Source organism: Macrobrachium nipponense, chromosome 18 (assembly GCF_015104395.2).
Source record: "Macrobrachium nipponense isolate FS-2020 chromosome 18, ASM1510439v2, whole genome shotgun sequence".
In the NCBI taxonomy this organism is placed as follows: Eukaryota; Metazoa; Arthropoda; class Malacostraca; order Decapoda; family Palaemonidae; genus Macrobrachium; species Macrobrachium nipponense.
This window is the reverse complement of record NC_087211.1, coordinates 35532656-35550170: the sequence shown is the minus strand read 5'-3', so window position 1 is coordinate 35550170 and position 17515 is coordinate 35532656. Positions and strand designations below refer to the sequence as shown.

The 17515-nt window shown below is 38.8% G+C and overlaps 2 protein-coding genes across 2 annotated transcripts in view; one reads left to right on the top strand and one right to left on the bottom strand.

Moving 5' to 3' along the window:
• LOC135196549 (uncharacterized) overlaps positions 1–17515 on the top strand; it is a 62586-nt gene that overhangs the window by 23365 nt on the left and 21706 nt on the right. The window contains 11 exon segments of the mRNA XM_064223397.1: positions 1443–1670; positions 2723–3037; positions 3655–3879; positions 4659–5114; positions 5650–5874; positions 6162–6650; positions 7495–7719; positions 15641–16096; positions 16579–16740; positions 16742–16804; positions 16986–17474. Coding sequence (XP_064079467.1) covers positions 1443–1670; positions 2723–3037; positions 3655–3879; positions 4659–5114; positions 5650–5874; positions 6162–6650; positions 7495–7719; positions 15641–16096; positions 16579–16740; positions 16742–16804; positions 16986–17474 — 3333 coding nt within the window.
• The window catches only part of LOC135196964 (sulfotransferase 1C4-like), a 136523-nt gene that overhangs the window by 108344 nt on the left and 10664 nt on the right, over positions 1–17515 (bottom strand). The window lies entirely within an intron of this gene.

Here is a 17515-nt window from a genome sequence, read left to right as displayed (position 1 = left end):
AGGAAGAAAACAGACTCGCTTCGGTGACTGTTTCATCCACTTACACAGGATTTGGAACGCCTCCGCAGATTTCGTTTGCACTAATCATATATAGCCCTTCTTCCTCGAGAGGTGATCTGCCGCCGCCTCTACAGTTAAGACCCACTTTTTATGCCTCGATGAGGTCTGGACTAGATAGGAAAAAAATAAATAAATGCTCAGTCTAATGTTAAAAGAAAAAAAAAATAGTCTTTTAAAATTCTATTGAAATTTCCATAGAAAAGGCAATGTCAGACAGATACGCTTTTCAGAAATATTCAGTCTTTAAACAGAGCTTCTATAATAAACGGGTTTTCAACAGAAATTTCCATTATATAAAACGAGTTGTCAGATGGATTGAAGTTCATCTGTAATATCCATTATAATCGCTTTCTCGCGTAGAATAAAGATGACAAATGAAGAGGCGGGTTCATCTGAACTATCTGTAATCATCATGAGGTATATATTCCTAACACGGTTTCTCACAGTTTTAAGTGAACCTCATGTCAAACAAGATAAAGGGAATTTCCCTTTCTCCATATAAATACATTTCGAATCTGTCAGTTGGTGTGAATTAAGATAAACACCCATCTTTTTTTTTCTAGGCAGTAAATGGTGAGGAATGTGTGGCCCCCTTTTTTATCCAATGGAACCTTTAATGCTTTTCTGTTTATGAAGAAGGCATGACTGGCGATGTGCCATGGAGGAGGATAGAGAGAAAAAGGTTGAGAAGCGGAAGAGATTAGTAAATCTCTTCGCTCGTCTCATCCCCAGCTGAGTCACATTTCCTTTTTTTATACAACTCAAGGATGGTAAACAACTATCAAGATTCTCTCTCTCTCTCTCTCTTTCAAAACTTAAATATACACATCTGCTGACATTATAAATGCCTCACTCAATGCGAATCTTAAATAATGGGTCGCCCGCAATCAGAGATCACTCCAAATGAGTCTTCTTGAAGCAAAGTTGACGCTTAGAAGTTTTAATCTCTCGATGAAATCTTTCCGTCTCACACCAAATTACAGCTAGCTCTTGTGAAAATCTTGTGATCCTGCACGGAATTCCTGCTCTCACACAACTCTGATACAAATCTTATAATAATTATTTAAATCATCGCTCTCTCTTTCTCTCTCTCCAGAAATTCTCTACACCTTTACTACATACGATCATATCTCCCGAATCTGACAGCTCTCACGAAATTAATGGCCGCCACTTTTTTTTAAACAAAATCTTGACAACTCTCCCAATCCTTAGCATCTCTTAAAATCTCCCAGTCACTCGAAGTTATTAATATGTTCGTGAAAACGCTCTATCTATCTATTTATCTATCACGAAATTTCGCCCTCTCGCACGAAGCACTGAGCCATCCCTGGAGGAACTGACCCCCTCATCAGATACTGATGACACCTTTCCTTGTCCCTCAGATCGTGATAGACGTCCAAGACTTCACCGTAGGAGGAGAAATCAACGTCAAGACGGTGGATGAGACGAAGGTGGTCATCGAGGGTCAGGTCCAGAGGACAGAGGGCAACTCGACCTCCTCCAAGAGCTTCAAGAAGACCTTCATCTTCTCTGATGCCGACATGGAGAACATCACGTCCGTCATGTCCTCCGACGGCGTCTTGACAGTCACCGTCCCCAAGAAACAACAGGTACGAAGGGTCCCTTCAACTCACTGGCATCCACTGACCGAGTATGGATTCCCATTGCCTTGCAGGTAGCCGACAGCCAAATACTGGCAGGTCGGCTTCGATTAAGCTGGCCTTATGACAGCATAGGCCCATACCCAAAAGTGGCCTGGAAGTGTGGTCATGTGTCAACTGGAGTACGAGGACCGGTGCGGACCTTGGACTCGATCAAACCAACAAAGATGGAAATCACCGGTTCCTTACAGCTCATAGTGTTCGTGAGTCTGATGTTCCTCATTATCTTGGAAGTATTAACAAGTGACGTTTCTCTTGACAGTGTGAATGACTCAGGTGCTGGTTCTCATCATCTCGTCCCTCGGAGATTAAGCCCAATGCTTGTCATTTCGATTTTATTTTCACTACTGTACCAGGGATCATTGAAATGAAGAAACTCCAGTTACCACAGGGCTAATTTTACAAAGATTTTCAAACAAACAGATAATGAATGCAATTTGTCATGGTTATTCAAGCGATTTTCTTTACTCATCAGTGTATTTTTAGTAATAGACTACTTCATTTATACTTGGATGACCGGAGGTTGTATAAACGTCTTATAGCCGTCCCCACGCATGGTCTGCATGAATAGTACTTTACAATTCGCTTTACAAAGTTTTGAACGCTGAACTAAAGTTGGCAGGTTACGGGGGCGAGGAAAAAGACCTCAAAAGGTAATGTTAATAGGAATCAAGAACCTGCTTTCGGTAAAATATCTGTATGTATTGTCCCTAACAATAAATAAAATACGTTATATATGTATGTAAACATACATACATATATATATATACATATATATATATATTATATATAATATATATATAATATATAATATATATATATAGATATATATATAATATATATATATATAATATATATATATTAGGACCATCCATTATTTGGGAAATTCTGAAGAGCATGTAACTCTAGGCTATACCATTCCCAAAATTTTAAATATGACTCCATCTCAATTATATTTCTTATTATTATTGTAATAATACTTCTGTATCTCCTGCATGTAGGAAATGCAGCAGATAACGAACGTCGAGAGGAAGGTCACTAAGACCCTCCAGCAGACCCAGAATACTACAGACACCAGCTCCACCCAGCAGGGGGACAAGAGGCTCTGCATCACCCAGAGAGGCAACTTCTTCGACGACTCCTTCTTCGAGGACGCCAGGAGGCCTTTCCAAGAGGCTGTTCAGCAGGTGCTCCAGAAGTCCAACGTGACCACCTCCCAGAGCGACCAGATCACCACTTACAGAGACCTGAGACAGAGGGAGCTTAAGGACGAGACTCAGGCTGCCACCACGAGCGACGACCAAAGCCAACATAAGGTGAGTTTCAGTCACAGATGGCATGCCGACGAAAATAATCATCAGTGTCGGTGTTGTGTTCAGTACCAGCATATTTGTTTGGATAAAATTGCGATGGATGGGGATTTCAAATGAGACATGACCGTAGTGAACGTCATCGTGAACCAACACACCCGAACCTAACCCAATAATCCCATTCCTCATCCAAGATGCTGTGACCTGACGTAGGAGTGTATTCGCAACTTTGGACCGATCTCTCCTAGATAGTGACCCTCAAAGGGTTTTCGGGGGGGGGGGCGGGGGGGGGGGGGGGGGGGGGGGGGGGGGGGGGGGGGGGGGGGGGCGGGGGGTCGTTATCTAGAACTAATATTTTTTGGGGATCATTATCTTTATGATATTTACAGTCTTTTATGCTTTTACGGTAATCCCCAACGGGCTTGTATTAAACAAGCCGCAAAAGTGGATGCATACCGGGTTAAAACCCGTGGGGTTAACTACCTAGGAAAGATCCCTCTGGGATAGTTATCGCCTTCCATCACATTACTTCTAACCCCCCACCCCCACCCCCAACCACCCAGTGAGCGCAGAAAGATGGCGCCAACCACACGAAATCACTCTATGCCTCTTTTATGCCACAGATCATCGTGGATGTGCAGGATTTCATCAATGGAGGAGAAGTTGTTGTGAAAACGGTGGACGACAGAGAAGTGGTGATTGAAGGCAGTATCAAGAAACAAGAAGGAAACAAGACGTCCTCCAAGAGCTTCCGCAAAAGATACGTTCTTCCGGATGACATCCAAACGGAAAACGTCACCTCAGTTGTCTCAGCTGATGGTGTGCTCACAATCATCGCCCCGAGAAAGGTATAGATTGTTTTAATGCAATGGCTGACGGGGAGACAATACTAATACCATCACCTAGCATAGGCCTGCTGAAGGAAGCAATAGAATATAAAAAATATTCATTAAGAGGAATATCCCCTAGGGAACCTTAATCTTTTACTTAGTAGAATTTATTCAAGGATACTGAACAAAGAATAAAGATATAGCCAACTACAGGAAGTGAAAAATACCCATCAAGATTTTTAAAAATAATTACTCTCTTCTTTCCTATTTGCACCGACTTTGAAATATTAAGTAGTTTTCTTTATGATCCCTCGGGATCAAACGCACATAATGAATTGTTCTCTGTTCTGTAATCAATTCATCAATGTTTACGAAAGTACTGTAAACAATGCCACAGGAAGATGCAAGAATAAATTAAGGTTGTCAATTTCACGTTCTTTTGGATCTTTCATAAATTAAGAACGAGGGTAATAATAATAAATAATTGTCCTACACATAATATGATATTCTAATACTGGGCGTTTTACTGCCTTAGCAAATTAGGCTAGAGCATCGGTGTCGTTTTCTTTTAACCTCATTTCTATAAAAAGTAATTTTTATACAATATGAAATTTTGAAAAAAGCCCTTAGATTGCAACAAAATAACAAGTGTGTCTCTCCTACAATTTAAACTTTCTTTCAGTCACCCTTTCTGCCTCCTTTGAGGTTTGAATTTCTCCTCTCCCTCAGCTGAACGATATTCTCTATTCTATCCCAAACAAGATTAAAGCTATGTAATCTATTTCTCCTCCATCCAGCAACGTGCAATTCAGCCCAGAGAGGCAAATGTTCCACTGGCAATACAGCAGACAGACAACAGCAAGCAGGTCGTAGCCTCCAACACCACCAACACAGCCGTCCAGTCTGTCAACCAGACCAACACCCAGAATCAAGTGGCTTCACAACAGAACATAACAGTCCAGAAAAAGGTGACAACTGTAACTCAGCAGAGCAACGTCACGACTGATGGTTCCACGTGCAGTTCACCAACAGACAGGTCACTTCCCATCTCGAAGAAAGGTGATTTTTTCAACGATTCCTTTTTCGAAGATGCCCGCAAGCCTTTCCAGGAGGCAGTCAGGGACGTCCTTCAGAAGTCCAATGTCACCACTACACAGACCAATGAGATCCAGACCTACAGGGACCTGAGAAAGAGGGAGCTCAAAGAAGAGACTCAGGCTGCCATAACCAGCGATGATCAAAACCAGCACAAGGTAAGACTTAACACCTAAGACTTGATGGTAACAGTTATTATTTTCTCAAAAATGGATTCCAAATTTCATAAAGAATGTTATGATGGAAAAGGTAATCTAATTCTGTTGTAACTTAATCAATCTTGATTAAAGCAACTCTTGAAAACTGAGAAGAAAAAAAGTAACTACATTTCACTAACTTAGGAGACGTAATAACACAATTACATACTTTCATTCCCACAGTCTTTGACAGACACTTGGCATTTTTCAAGCAGATCATATCTCATTACTACTATACCGTAGTACGCACCTTGATATAACCAAGAACATTGCACAATTACAGGTAGCTCTATCAATATGTATGGAAATTGTTCTAATGGTAAATTCTTTATAATATTATTAGCTCTAAAATTACTGACTTAGAACATCTCTAAAGATTTTTCCTTCAGAATCTAAAATCCCCAGTATAACTTTGCACTATCATCCCACATATTTTAATTAATTACCTACCACCAGTCACGCAGCTGGATTTCTCATCTTTGATCATTTCCTTCAGATCATTGTAGATGTGCAGGACTTCATAAATGGTGGAGAAGTGACTGTGAAAACTGTAGATGAAAGAGAAGTAGTAATAGAAGGAAGCATCAAGAAACAAGAAGGTAACACCACCTCATCAAAGAGTTTCAGAAAGCGCTATGTCCTTCCAGAAGACATCCAAACAGAGAGGGTCACTTCCGTTGTATCTGCTGACGGTGTTCTTACCATCATAGCCCCAAAGAAGGTAAAAGGAGCCTAATATTCATAAAATTACAAAGTGTACATCTTGACAAGTCTTAAATCTGCCAGAAAGTCTATTGTGTTCCACAATATATTATGATGTTGGTCAGATTCTGTAGATAATTTCAGAAAGCAGCAATTCTCCAACAAATTCTTACCATTCTATACTGATATATAAATAATCTTGGTGTTAATATAATGTAATATTTATTCCATTGAAGTTCCATAATCATTTAACAAGGGTACTCTGAATTCCCAAAATCACACCATATTTTCTTCTGAATTCACCAGCCTCAACCAATAATGCCAGGAGTAGTCAATGTGCCTCTGGCCATCCAGCAGTCTGATACGAACAAGCAAACGATGGTCTCTGATACCTCTAATACAGCTTCACAGTCCCTCAACCAGACCACTAGTACCCAGAAGCAAGTAGTATCTCAGCAGACACAACAGACGCAACAGACACAGCAGCAGAACGTAACTGTTCAGAAGAAAGTTACAACGGTTACACAGCAGAGCAATGTCACAACTGATCAGTCATCCTGCAGTTCTCCTACAGACAAATCTCTGACCATCACCAAAAGAGGAGACTTCTTCAATGATTCATTCTTCGAAGATGCTCGCAGACCTTTCCAGGAAGCCATCAGGAATGTCCTCCAGAAGTCTAACATTACGTCAACTCAGACTAATGAGATTCAGTCCTACAGAGACTTGAGACAAAAGGAGCTCAAAGAAGAAACACAGGCTGCTACAACAAGTGATGATTCAAACCAGCACAAGGTGAGGCTTTCAAGTGACTCTTGTTTATAATTTCAACATTCCCGGTAATGAGACACATCATCGCTAGCTATGATGCCTTCTTAATTTAAAGGCCATCTTTAATAACTGCTGCTATAACATTATATTGTAGAAAAAAATATGCTGAAATCTTTACAAAGTCCGGACAAAAACCAACATTCGCTTATTATTCATTTAAAAAGTTCCCAATATTCTTTGGCAAAAAAACTTTCGTTAGTGTGTGCTATTTTCTGTCTGCAGGGTAAATAATACATAACGGTTCATTTAACTGTTTACAAGAAAAGTAGGAAGTCGGTTTTTAAACTATTATTCTATTGCTATGAAATTCTATCATCATTAAAATAATCTGACTACCAAGCTCTAACACTTGCAAAACCTTTTAATCTACCTTTTTTTCTGGATCATCAGTTATATCCTCATATCACCTGTCGTTGCTGTTCTTCCAAATACTCTCTTCATCCTGTCTGTCAATGCCATATATGCCACCACTTCAATTAATGCTCCTGTGGATGATTTACTCCTAAATATCTTTTCTTCTCTCTTAACAGCCCTCTACTGCTTACACTCAACTCTCTCGTCTTCATAATGTCTTCTGTAATTTTTACTATACATATATCTGAAAGATTTCACACTTTACACAAGCTCAGTGCATCCAAGAGACAGGTTCTAGGAAGTTCCAGCATTCATAAGCTGTTGTAAGTCATGTGAGAACACTTGTGGCACAGTATAGGTCCTCGGTGACAGTTTTCCTAACAATGAGTACTACCTTCATGAATTGTTGTTCCCAATACAAAAGAATAATCTTCGTGCTCTCTCAAAATCACAGATCATCGTGGACGTACAAGACTTCATTAACGGAGGAGACGTTGTTGTGAAAACTGTGGACGACAGAGAGGTGGTGATTGAAGGCAGTATCAAGAAGCAGGAAGGAAACAAGACGTCTTCCAAGAGCTTCCGTAAACGATACATTCTTCCAGAAGACATCCAGACAGAAAATGTCACTTCCGTTGTGTCAGCTGATGGTGTCCTTACCATAATTGCTCCCAAGAAGGTAAATTGAGAACGGTCTGAGTGATCCCACCTTGCTTGATTCCGGTTTGACCGATACTTTGAGTGATGCCATTTCGTCAAACTTTCTCAGTGTATTTGAAGCTTATCTGATCTGTTCACTTGTAACATTATCACTGTTAGTGCTTCACTGTGCAATTTCCTTTAACTATTGAAATTTCCCTGGAACAATTGAGGCTCCTCCAATGAAACTTCAGGTAGGTAGTGCACGGGGTGGACCTGACATCTTGATGTTGATGCAAAGATTATGTTTTTGAAGTTCTCATTCCTTGATACGTGTTGGTATTATTCCTTTTTTACTTTTCCCTGTTTGCTTCCTGACAATCTACTATGCTTACTCTTTAATGAAATAAAAGAATCTCCACATATTCCTACTGACTATATTCTAACCACAAGAATGTCCCTTAAAATGGATCTCGAATTATGAAACTTACGAAAAATGTTGAGGAAAAACTCCAAGTCTAGGTTTTTATGACTTTCGTTTATATATAATTTTCATTTCTTTATCATTTTTCAAATTGGCCTCCCTTCTGGCAATCTATATAACAAAAAGTTAAGGCATATGTCGCGATTTTGGCGACTTCTATTAGTTCTAGGCTCTGATGGTATGAGCTGATTGCAAGATCAGGAGACGAAACTGCTACTACACAGGTGAAGGATGGGAAAGATACGTTGGTCTTTCTAAATTTAATACAAAAATAAAATATGGAACATGTTAACAATGATTTATTATTTAAAATTAGCCCGCTACAGATGCAGTTAAATAAGAATCTTGTTATATTGCAACTCGACATTCTTAGTTAACGTGTGCTCGGCAGGCACTGAAACCTTTCAAGTACCTCAACCAAGAATACTAAACTAAATCACTCGGAAAATCCAAACAAACTTTAACCGCAATCAATGCCATGACAGCAAATAACATTTTGACACAACAATTGGTTAAATAAGCCCAATAATCACAAGCATGTCCGTGGATAAAGAATCACATGTTACACATAGTTTTATGCAAGAATCCCGGCTATCAGAGGAGAAGAGCGTTTGCCTTACCTTTATCCAACGCTACGCTCTAGGAAAGAATGACTCTATCTAGAGAGTTTGCTTGGATGTCAACTTGGTGATGTCAAAAAAGGAACTATAGTAGATTCACACCAACCGTGCATTTGATGTCTAGGCCAGTCCCTTACGACACTCCTGATTGGCTGTTGATAAGAAAATCACAGGGCTGGAAACTCTCAGTCTCTCGAGAGAGTTCACATAGGCAGGATGTATGTTCCACCTCTCCTGGAAGACGTATCCCTTGGGAGAGGTGAAGCATACATCTTGCTTATGGGAACTCTCAAGAGAGACTGAGAGTTTCCAGCCCTGTGACTGGCTTATCAGCTTATATAACAGCCAATCAGGAGTGTCAAAGTGACTGGCCTAGACATCAAATGCACGGCTGACGTGAATCTACTATAGTTTATTGCGCATCATCTTTAATATCTCATTTTAAGAGAGAGAAAGAAGTATAATTCTTGCATTTTCTCTCAAGATCAATGAGGCAGCATTTAAACCTGACACACTTACTGGGTTCTCATAATTTTAAGGATATTCGCCTAGCGCGACTCCCTTGTTTGTTATATCATATGCACTGGATAATTTAGCTATTCTTCAATATAAAAGAGAAATATTTCCATAGTACAAATTCTCCTCTTCCCCTCTGTTGAGTCTGGTCATCACCAAGCTCCCCTGGATAGGTTTCGCTATATTGGTACCCTGTTAAAGGTGAGTGAGGGTCGAGCTCAACCCGAGCGGCCAGAAAAATTTGGGAAAATTTTATTTTTACTAGAATACTTTACACTTTAATTTCTAAATTCAATTTAAGCATTGATAAAAACTACTGAGAAAATAAATAACACCCATGTACAAATTAAATTTTCATTATAAATATATAATAAAAATAAGTATATACAAAAATAATTTACAAAAATACTTTTAAAAAATACAAAATACACTATATACACATAAAAATTGAAGGAATCCTTCCTAAAGCTATTATTTACAATATGTGACTGCCAGAAAAGGTGTCGGACCCATAGAGGTTAAAGTCTGAATAGAGAAAAAAATTTTAAGTTTTTTTGGCCAAAAAAAATGGTCAAAATTTCATGACCTTTTTTTTTTTTTTTTTTTTTTTTTTTTTTTTTTTTTGGTACCTAAATGAAATAGGAAGTGGCTAATATTTTTATAGAATAAACTCGTATTTCCCTAGAACGGAATGCTATAGAAAGCAAGAATCACAAATGCAATAGAAAGCAAGAATATATAGAGATATGCCAACTCACTTTTCGGGTATGTAAACAAAATGGCCACAATCCACACCAACTTCGACTGCCAAATCATATATAAGGGTGTATAGCTATTATTGCAGTTAAGAAGATTTCTGTAAGAACATGTCATAAGATAAAGCTCAGAAATGTTATACTCTCTCTCTCTCTCTCTTTTCCTACACTTGGTGGCCTCAGCATTCGATGGTTTATTGACATAAGTTGATGTAATCTCTGTCACAACAAAGTCACAGACCCGCTAACGCCCCCCCCCCCCCCCCCCCCCCCCCCCCCCCCCCCCCCCCCCCCCCCCCCCCCCCCCCCCCCCCCCCCCCCCCCCCCCCCCCCCCCCCCCCCCCCCCCCCCCCCCCCCCCCCCCCCCCCCCCCCCCCCCCCCCCCCCCCCCCCCCGTCTCCCCTCGTCGTCGTAGTCATTTCAAGGTCATTTCCTGCCGCCTCCAACCCTCACACACTCGAGCTGTTTGCCATCTGAGGTGTCACCAACCTCTAAATTATCATCAACATCACTTTAGAAGTGAGTTGATGACATCCATGCCCAGAGAATACTGCCTGCTGGCCATTGTTGATGAGAACTGCAAAAAAAATGCAAAAAGTGAGAAATTGGCATTTGAAGGAAATTGGACCATATGGCAATAAAAGGCATCTCAGCCAAAACCAATGGCATGCATATGGTACACACACCATCCACCCACAGTTTCCAGCAATACAAAACTATACAAGTATCAACAGTGTTCAACAGGAAATCACTACTTTATAACTTTGCTTTTCGATCACCCACCCGTTAAAGGTGCATGGGGGTCGAGCTCAACCCGAGCAATTCTCAGAAAAGGGAGAAGGACAAAGGCAAGGCAAACACCGGTTCCAACATGATTGTAGTGTGTGGACTACTGGCCTCTTGCAGGTTGATCACAACCAGATTCAAGATAGACCATGATTTATGGAAAAAAAAACCATGTTTTTTTAAACGCCTTGGGTCATGAACGCCCGTCACACCTATCCAGGGTTAACACAGTAATTTCTACAGAGACGAAGTTACATTCACCTGTCTGCTTTCTTCTTATTTCCTGCTATAACCTGACGATGTGGAAGGTTTGGCACTAAAAGGCCGTCCGTCCTTTTCGCGACAGCATATTTGCACAACTGTGTGCAAAAATTTTGCCAAAGGCAAAGACTATTTGGGGGAATTTTCATGACAATGTGATGAAATATAGTGAAACAAACTGAGAGTGGCCCCATGGACTTTTCTTTAGGTCTGAAGGATTAATTACTCCAGTTGTCTAAACATCATAAGCTAATTGTACAATTCAAGCTGATGTCAGGTAAGTACTATATAAGGGATTTAACTTCCTTGTGGCAAGACAGTAGCTCACCAATATAACGGACCACTGTATATTGTGCTTCCGGATATATCGGTGCGAAATGAAAATATGAATTTGATGTTTTTGCCTCCGGATCACGTGCCAAACTGTTTTTTTCAATTCAGGTACCAAGAGGAATGCTGGGAATTTGAGTCGGGGAGAAAATTATGCTAAAGATTTTACTATCCTGCAATTTATATTAATAATAAGGCTGTTATTTTACTTTATGGGCACTTTGTTTAAAGAATTCAGACCCTTTAAAGCAAAAAGAAAAATGGAACGATTCAATACTGCACTATGAGAAAACAACTAGCTTACGTAAGCAGGGGTAACCTGATTACCTGTCACACTTTTGTAAGACAAATTGATTTACCTTGTATTGTCTTGATATCTTGCTTTTTTAATATAAATAGTATTTTAAAATTAGTACATTTTAGTTATAAGCACTTTGTGTGTGTGTGTGTGTATATATATATGATATATATATATATATTAATAATATCTATATATATATATACTATGTATATATATATATATATATATATATATATATATATATATATATAGCAGGTCAGTGATGGCACATAGTAAACCTCCCCCCAGGGGGATGTCCATGATACAACGATTAAAACATCAATTTATTCTAAGAAACGTTTCGCACATGAAATTCTCTGTGCATCATCAGTCTGTGAAAGATAAAGACACATTTATAAATAACAAACAATAAAAGTGTAAACAGGAATTCACATATATGTAATTTTAAGACTATTTTTAATATATGTGAATTCCTGTTTACACTTTTATTGTTTGTTATTTATAAATGTGTCTTTATCTTTCACAGACTGATGATGCACAGAGAATTTCATGTGCGAAACGTTTCTTAGAATAAATTGATGTTTTAATCGTTGTATCATGGACACCCTCCCCATGGAGTTATATCATTATATATATATATATATATATATATATTATCTATATATCTATATATATATATTTGAGTAACAGTTTTAGGACAGTAGGAGAGTATTGTCAGATGACTTTGGGTGTTTTGGGATGATGGTTCAGGGTCTAATTTTGTTTAAAATATTAAGTCTAAGAGTTTGAGTTTTAGGGGTACAGGGTATAAACACGTTTCATGTATATACGTTACAGGCAGATAGCAAAACCAGGCATTTCGCAAACTGCCTGAAATGTCAGGCAGATAGCGAAATGCAGTTGGAGACATTATGATCCCCCGGGGGTTAGTACTAAACACGGCAAACCAGTGACTAATCTAGACTGTTTCGTCATTTTTAGTACTACCATCTGGGGGTCAAATGTATTTCACCATTTTTTAGTGCTGCCCACGCTTTTATTTTTGTAGAAAAGGTTTTGTATGAAAATCCTTGGGTCTCAAAAAATTATTTTTTTTTACTTCGTTATGAATTTTAATAAGCGTTTTAATTTTTTTAAACAACTTTGTCTGTTTGGGTCAAAACTTGCAACGGATTTTTTACTCACTTCTACCGATCCGATTTTGCCCAAATCTTTTGTTTTTTGTTCGAAGTCAATGACAATGAAATATTCAAAATAAATTTAAATTAAATATAAGTCCAGCCTTATTGTTGTGTTACTTGTGCAGTATGCAAACACCTAGCCAAGGGATTATGTTATCATATGTATGAAACATGCAGTGCTGGGACCATAGATTCGAACACTTTCTTAACGATCGTGAAAACTGGCGAGGACGGTGCTCTACAATCGGCTCATCACTCAGTGATACAAGTAGTACTACCTATTCAACTGTCAAAAAAAAAAAATTACAAATAAAACTCATTTCAAAAATCTTAAACCACGCTTTTATATCACTACAAAGTATAATGCACAACAAAGTATAAAATATAACTTTCTGTGATCCACAATATTAATAAACTTAATGGTTACTTCCGCCCAAACATAAAAGCGTGGGCCACCTTTTTGCAGTGGCGGCTGAGCGTCAATAGGCACTGTGGAACTGCAGCACTCCCTATAGATTTCATATATGTGCACAAAATTATGAATATATACATGAATATGAGAAATTAAGTACAGATTATTAATAATTCTTTAAAAAATTATTACCATTCTTTTGTTATTGTAAATAAAAAAAGCAAATGAATTAAAACAATACGTGGAACTGCGTTGCTCAGCAGTTCTTATTTTTATAGCAGGGTGATAATGTGGTAGACAGCCGCGCGTAAGAGCGGATGAAAGAACTGCCCTCTTGAGCAGTGTTAGTCTGGATTTTGGAGAGAGAAGGGGTTTTGAAATTCGTCAAAGCTTAATCAATATGCACTATTAGTGATAGTAATCAAATTAGTGACGATACTGTAATGCAGAATAATCAACTCAGTGGCGAGTTGCAGAAAATGGGAAAAGATGTTAACCACCTCCATGTTAATGAGTAAAATTCAAAATAGTAGCTTTCGGTAGCGGTTCTGCTGTCTTCCTCAGAGAGAGAGAGAGAGAGAGAGAGAGAGAGAGAGAGAGAGAGAGAGAGAGAGAGAGAGAGAGTTTACACAGTTAATATCAATGAATAGAAAAAATATATGTAATAAACAGCATCCCTATGAATGATAGCCACGAGCCGCCAGTGTCTAATCTTGCATTCTTTTCCTTGCTTTCCTCAAAAATTCTGGGATGCACGCCGTTTGTGCTTGATTATGGCTAAACGTAAAATCGTGGCCCGCTTGCCCTAACTTGCATACAATTTTATACAGACATGCAGTGTACAGTATAGCATTGACAACGTACTTTATTGATGCAATGTGTATATAAAGACATAGGTAAAGCAAGAGCTTTATCGATGCAAAATTTCACGTCAGTAATGCGAAGTAACTAGCTACTTCTTAAGGAAGCTTACCAAATATTGGAGCGAAATGACATGCAAGTCTTTGATAATAATCACTTGGCCGCCTTCATTGCTTTCACAGACATTCAGGTCCTAACCAACTTCCATCATCACCAGGTATATACCTACAGAGCGAGATGTTAACACCACATAGCAGTGCTGTGAAATCTTGCTTTCGGTAACTTATCGAGTTGAATAGTATGTCTGTATAGAATTGAATGGAAGCTTGGAAAGTACGATCACCACGCTTTTATGTTTAGGCCCAAGTAACCATTAATAATGTGGAACACAGACATTTTTATTTTACACTTTTTAGTGCATTTGGAAATAAAAGCGTGGCTTGAACATTTTCATGAGTTTTATATATGTAACCGATGTATTTAGTCGACTTATGAAACACGACAGGTGAAGAAAGGTGCGGTAATATGGATAAGAATATGTATAATTAAAAAAACTATTAAACCTAATTATTCGTGTGGTAACAAAATCTAACTCATTCGTCATAGCTGTTGATAACAGAAGTGTAAAATGAAATTTGCTGCAGATATTTAAAAAGAAGAAAATACAAAATAATATAAGGCCTTGAGCTGAGTGAATCAGAACATGAAGCTGCAACTAAGTCTGTGGGAAAGGGAAAAAAAAAGTTTTTCTAAACTGCTTAAAGTTGAATGAATATTAGATAACCATTTATTACGGCAAGAAATTACATTGAAATAATAACTGAATGGGGAACTAATGGTGGAAGGTTGAGGAGGTGAAGATACAGAATTAGTGATAATTGGATGAATGAAGAAAATAACATCAAAATGCAATGTCAATAGGAATCAAGAACTTGCTTTCGGTTAAACATCTGTATGTAATGTCCCTAACAATATATAAATACGATATATATATATATATATATATATATATATATATATATGTGTGTGTGTGTGTGTGTGTGTGTGTGTGTGTGTGTGTGTGTGTGTGTGTGTGTGTGTAAAGGACCATCCTTTATATTGAAAATTCTAGAGGGCTTGTACGCAATGTTATTTTCCCTTACTGCCTCATCAATTACGGATAGAGGACCAGTGTCGTCGTTTTCTTTGAAACCTAATCTTTATAAAAAAAATAATTTTCATGTAATAATAGGATATTCTGAGTGAGTGAGTGAGTGAGCGAATAGGATATTCTGAAAGAAGCCCTTAAATTGCAACAAATAACGAGTGTTTCTCTCCTATAATTTTCAACTTTAATTCATTCACCCATTCTGCCTCCTTTGAGGCTTGATTTCCTCCTCTCCCTCAGCTGAAGCTAGTCTCTCTTCTGTCCCAAACAAGATTAAAGCTATGTAATCTATTTCTCCTCCATCCAGCAACGTGCAATTCAGCCCAGAGAGACAAATGTTCCACTGGCAATACAGCAGACAGACAACAGCAAGCAGGTCGTAGCCTCCAACACCACCAACACAGCCGTCCAGTCTGTCAACCAGACCAACACCCAGAATCAAGTGGCTTCACAACAGAACATAACAGTCCAGAAAAAGGTGACAACTGTAACTCAGCAGAGCAACGTCACGACTGATGGTTCCACGTGCAGTTCACCAACAGACAGGTCACTTCCCATCTCGAAGAAAGGTGATTTTTTCAACGATTCCTTTTTCGAAGATGCCCGCAAGCCTTTCCAGGAGGCAGTCAGGGACGTCCTTCAGAAGTCCAATGTCACCACTACACAGACCAATGAGATCCAGACCTACAGGGACCTCAGAAAGAGGGAGCTCAAAGAAGAGACTCAGGCTGCCATAACCAGCGATGATCAAAACCAGCACAAGGTAAGACTTAACACCTTTGACTTGATGGTAACAGTTATTATTTTCTCAAAAATGGATTCCATATTTCATAAAGAAGGGCGACCCTTGAAAACTGAGAGGGAAAAAAAAGAAAATACATTTCAGTAACTTAGGAGGCGTATAACACAATTACTTTCATTCCCACAGTCTTTGATAGAAACTTGGCATTTTTCAAGCAGATCATATCTCATTACTACTATAGGTACCGTAGTATGCACCTTGACATAACCAAGAACATTGCATGATTACAAGTAGCTCTATCAATATGTCTGGAAATTGTTCTAATGGTAAATTCATTATAATATTATTAGCTCTAAAATTACTGACTTAGAACATCTCTAAAGGTTTTTCCTTCAGGATCTAAAAACCCCAGTAAAACTTTGCACTATCATCCCACATATTTTAATTAATTACCTACCATCAGTCACGCAGCTGGATTTCTCATCTTTGATCATTTCCTTCAGATCATTGTAGATGTGCAGGACTTCATAAATGGTGGAGAAGTGACCGTGAAAACTGTAGATGAAAGAGAAGTAGTAATAGAAGGAAGCATCAAGAAACAAGAAGGTAACACCACCTCATCAAAGAGTTTCAGAAAGCGCTATGTCCTTCCAGAAGACATCCAAACAGAGAAAGGTCACTTCCGTTGTATCTGCTGACGGTGTTCTTACAATCATAGCCCCAAAGAAGGTAAAAGGAGCCCAATATTCATAAAATTATATATCAATATATAATTACCATTATAAACTGATATATAAATCATCTTGCTGTCCATATACTGTAATGTTTATTCCACTGAAATTCCATAATTACTTAGCAAGGGTACTCTGAATTCCCAAAATCACACCATATTTTCTTCTGAATTCACCAGCCTCAACCAATAATGCCAGGAGTAGTCAATGTGCCTCTGGCCATCCAGCAGTCTGATACAAACAAGCAAACGATGGTCTCTGATACCTCTAATACAGCTTTACAGTCCCTCAACCAGACTACTAGTACCCAGAAGCAAGCAGTATCTCAGCAGACACAACAGACGCAACAGACACAGCAGCAGAACGTAACTGTTCAGAAGAAAGTTACAACGGTTACACAGCAGAGCAATGTCACAACTGATCAGTCGTCCTGCAGTTCTCCTACAGACAAATCTCTGACCATCACCAAAAGAGGAGACTTCTTCAATGATTCTTTCTTCGAAGATGCTCGCAGACCTTTCCAGGAAGCCATCAGGAATGTCCTCCAGAAGTCTAACATTACGTCAACTCAGACTAATGAGATTCAGTCTTACAGAGACTTGAGACAAAAGGAGCTCAAAGAAGAAACACAGGCTGCTACAACAAGTGATGATTCGAACCAGCACAAGGTGAGGCTTTCAAGTGACTTTCGTTTACAATTAGAACATTC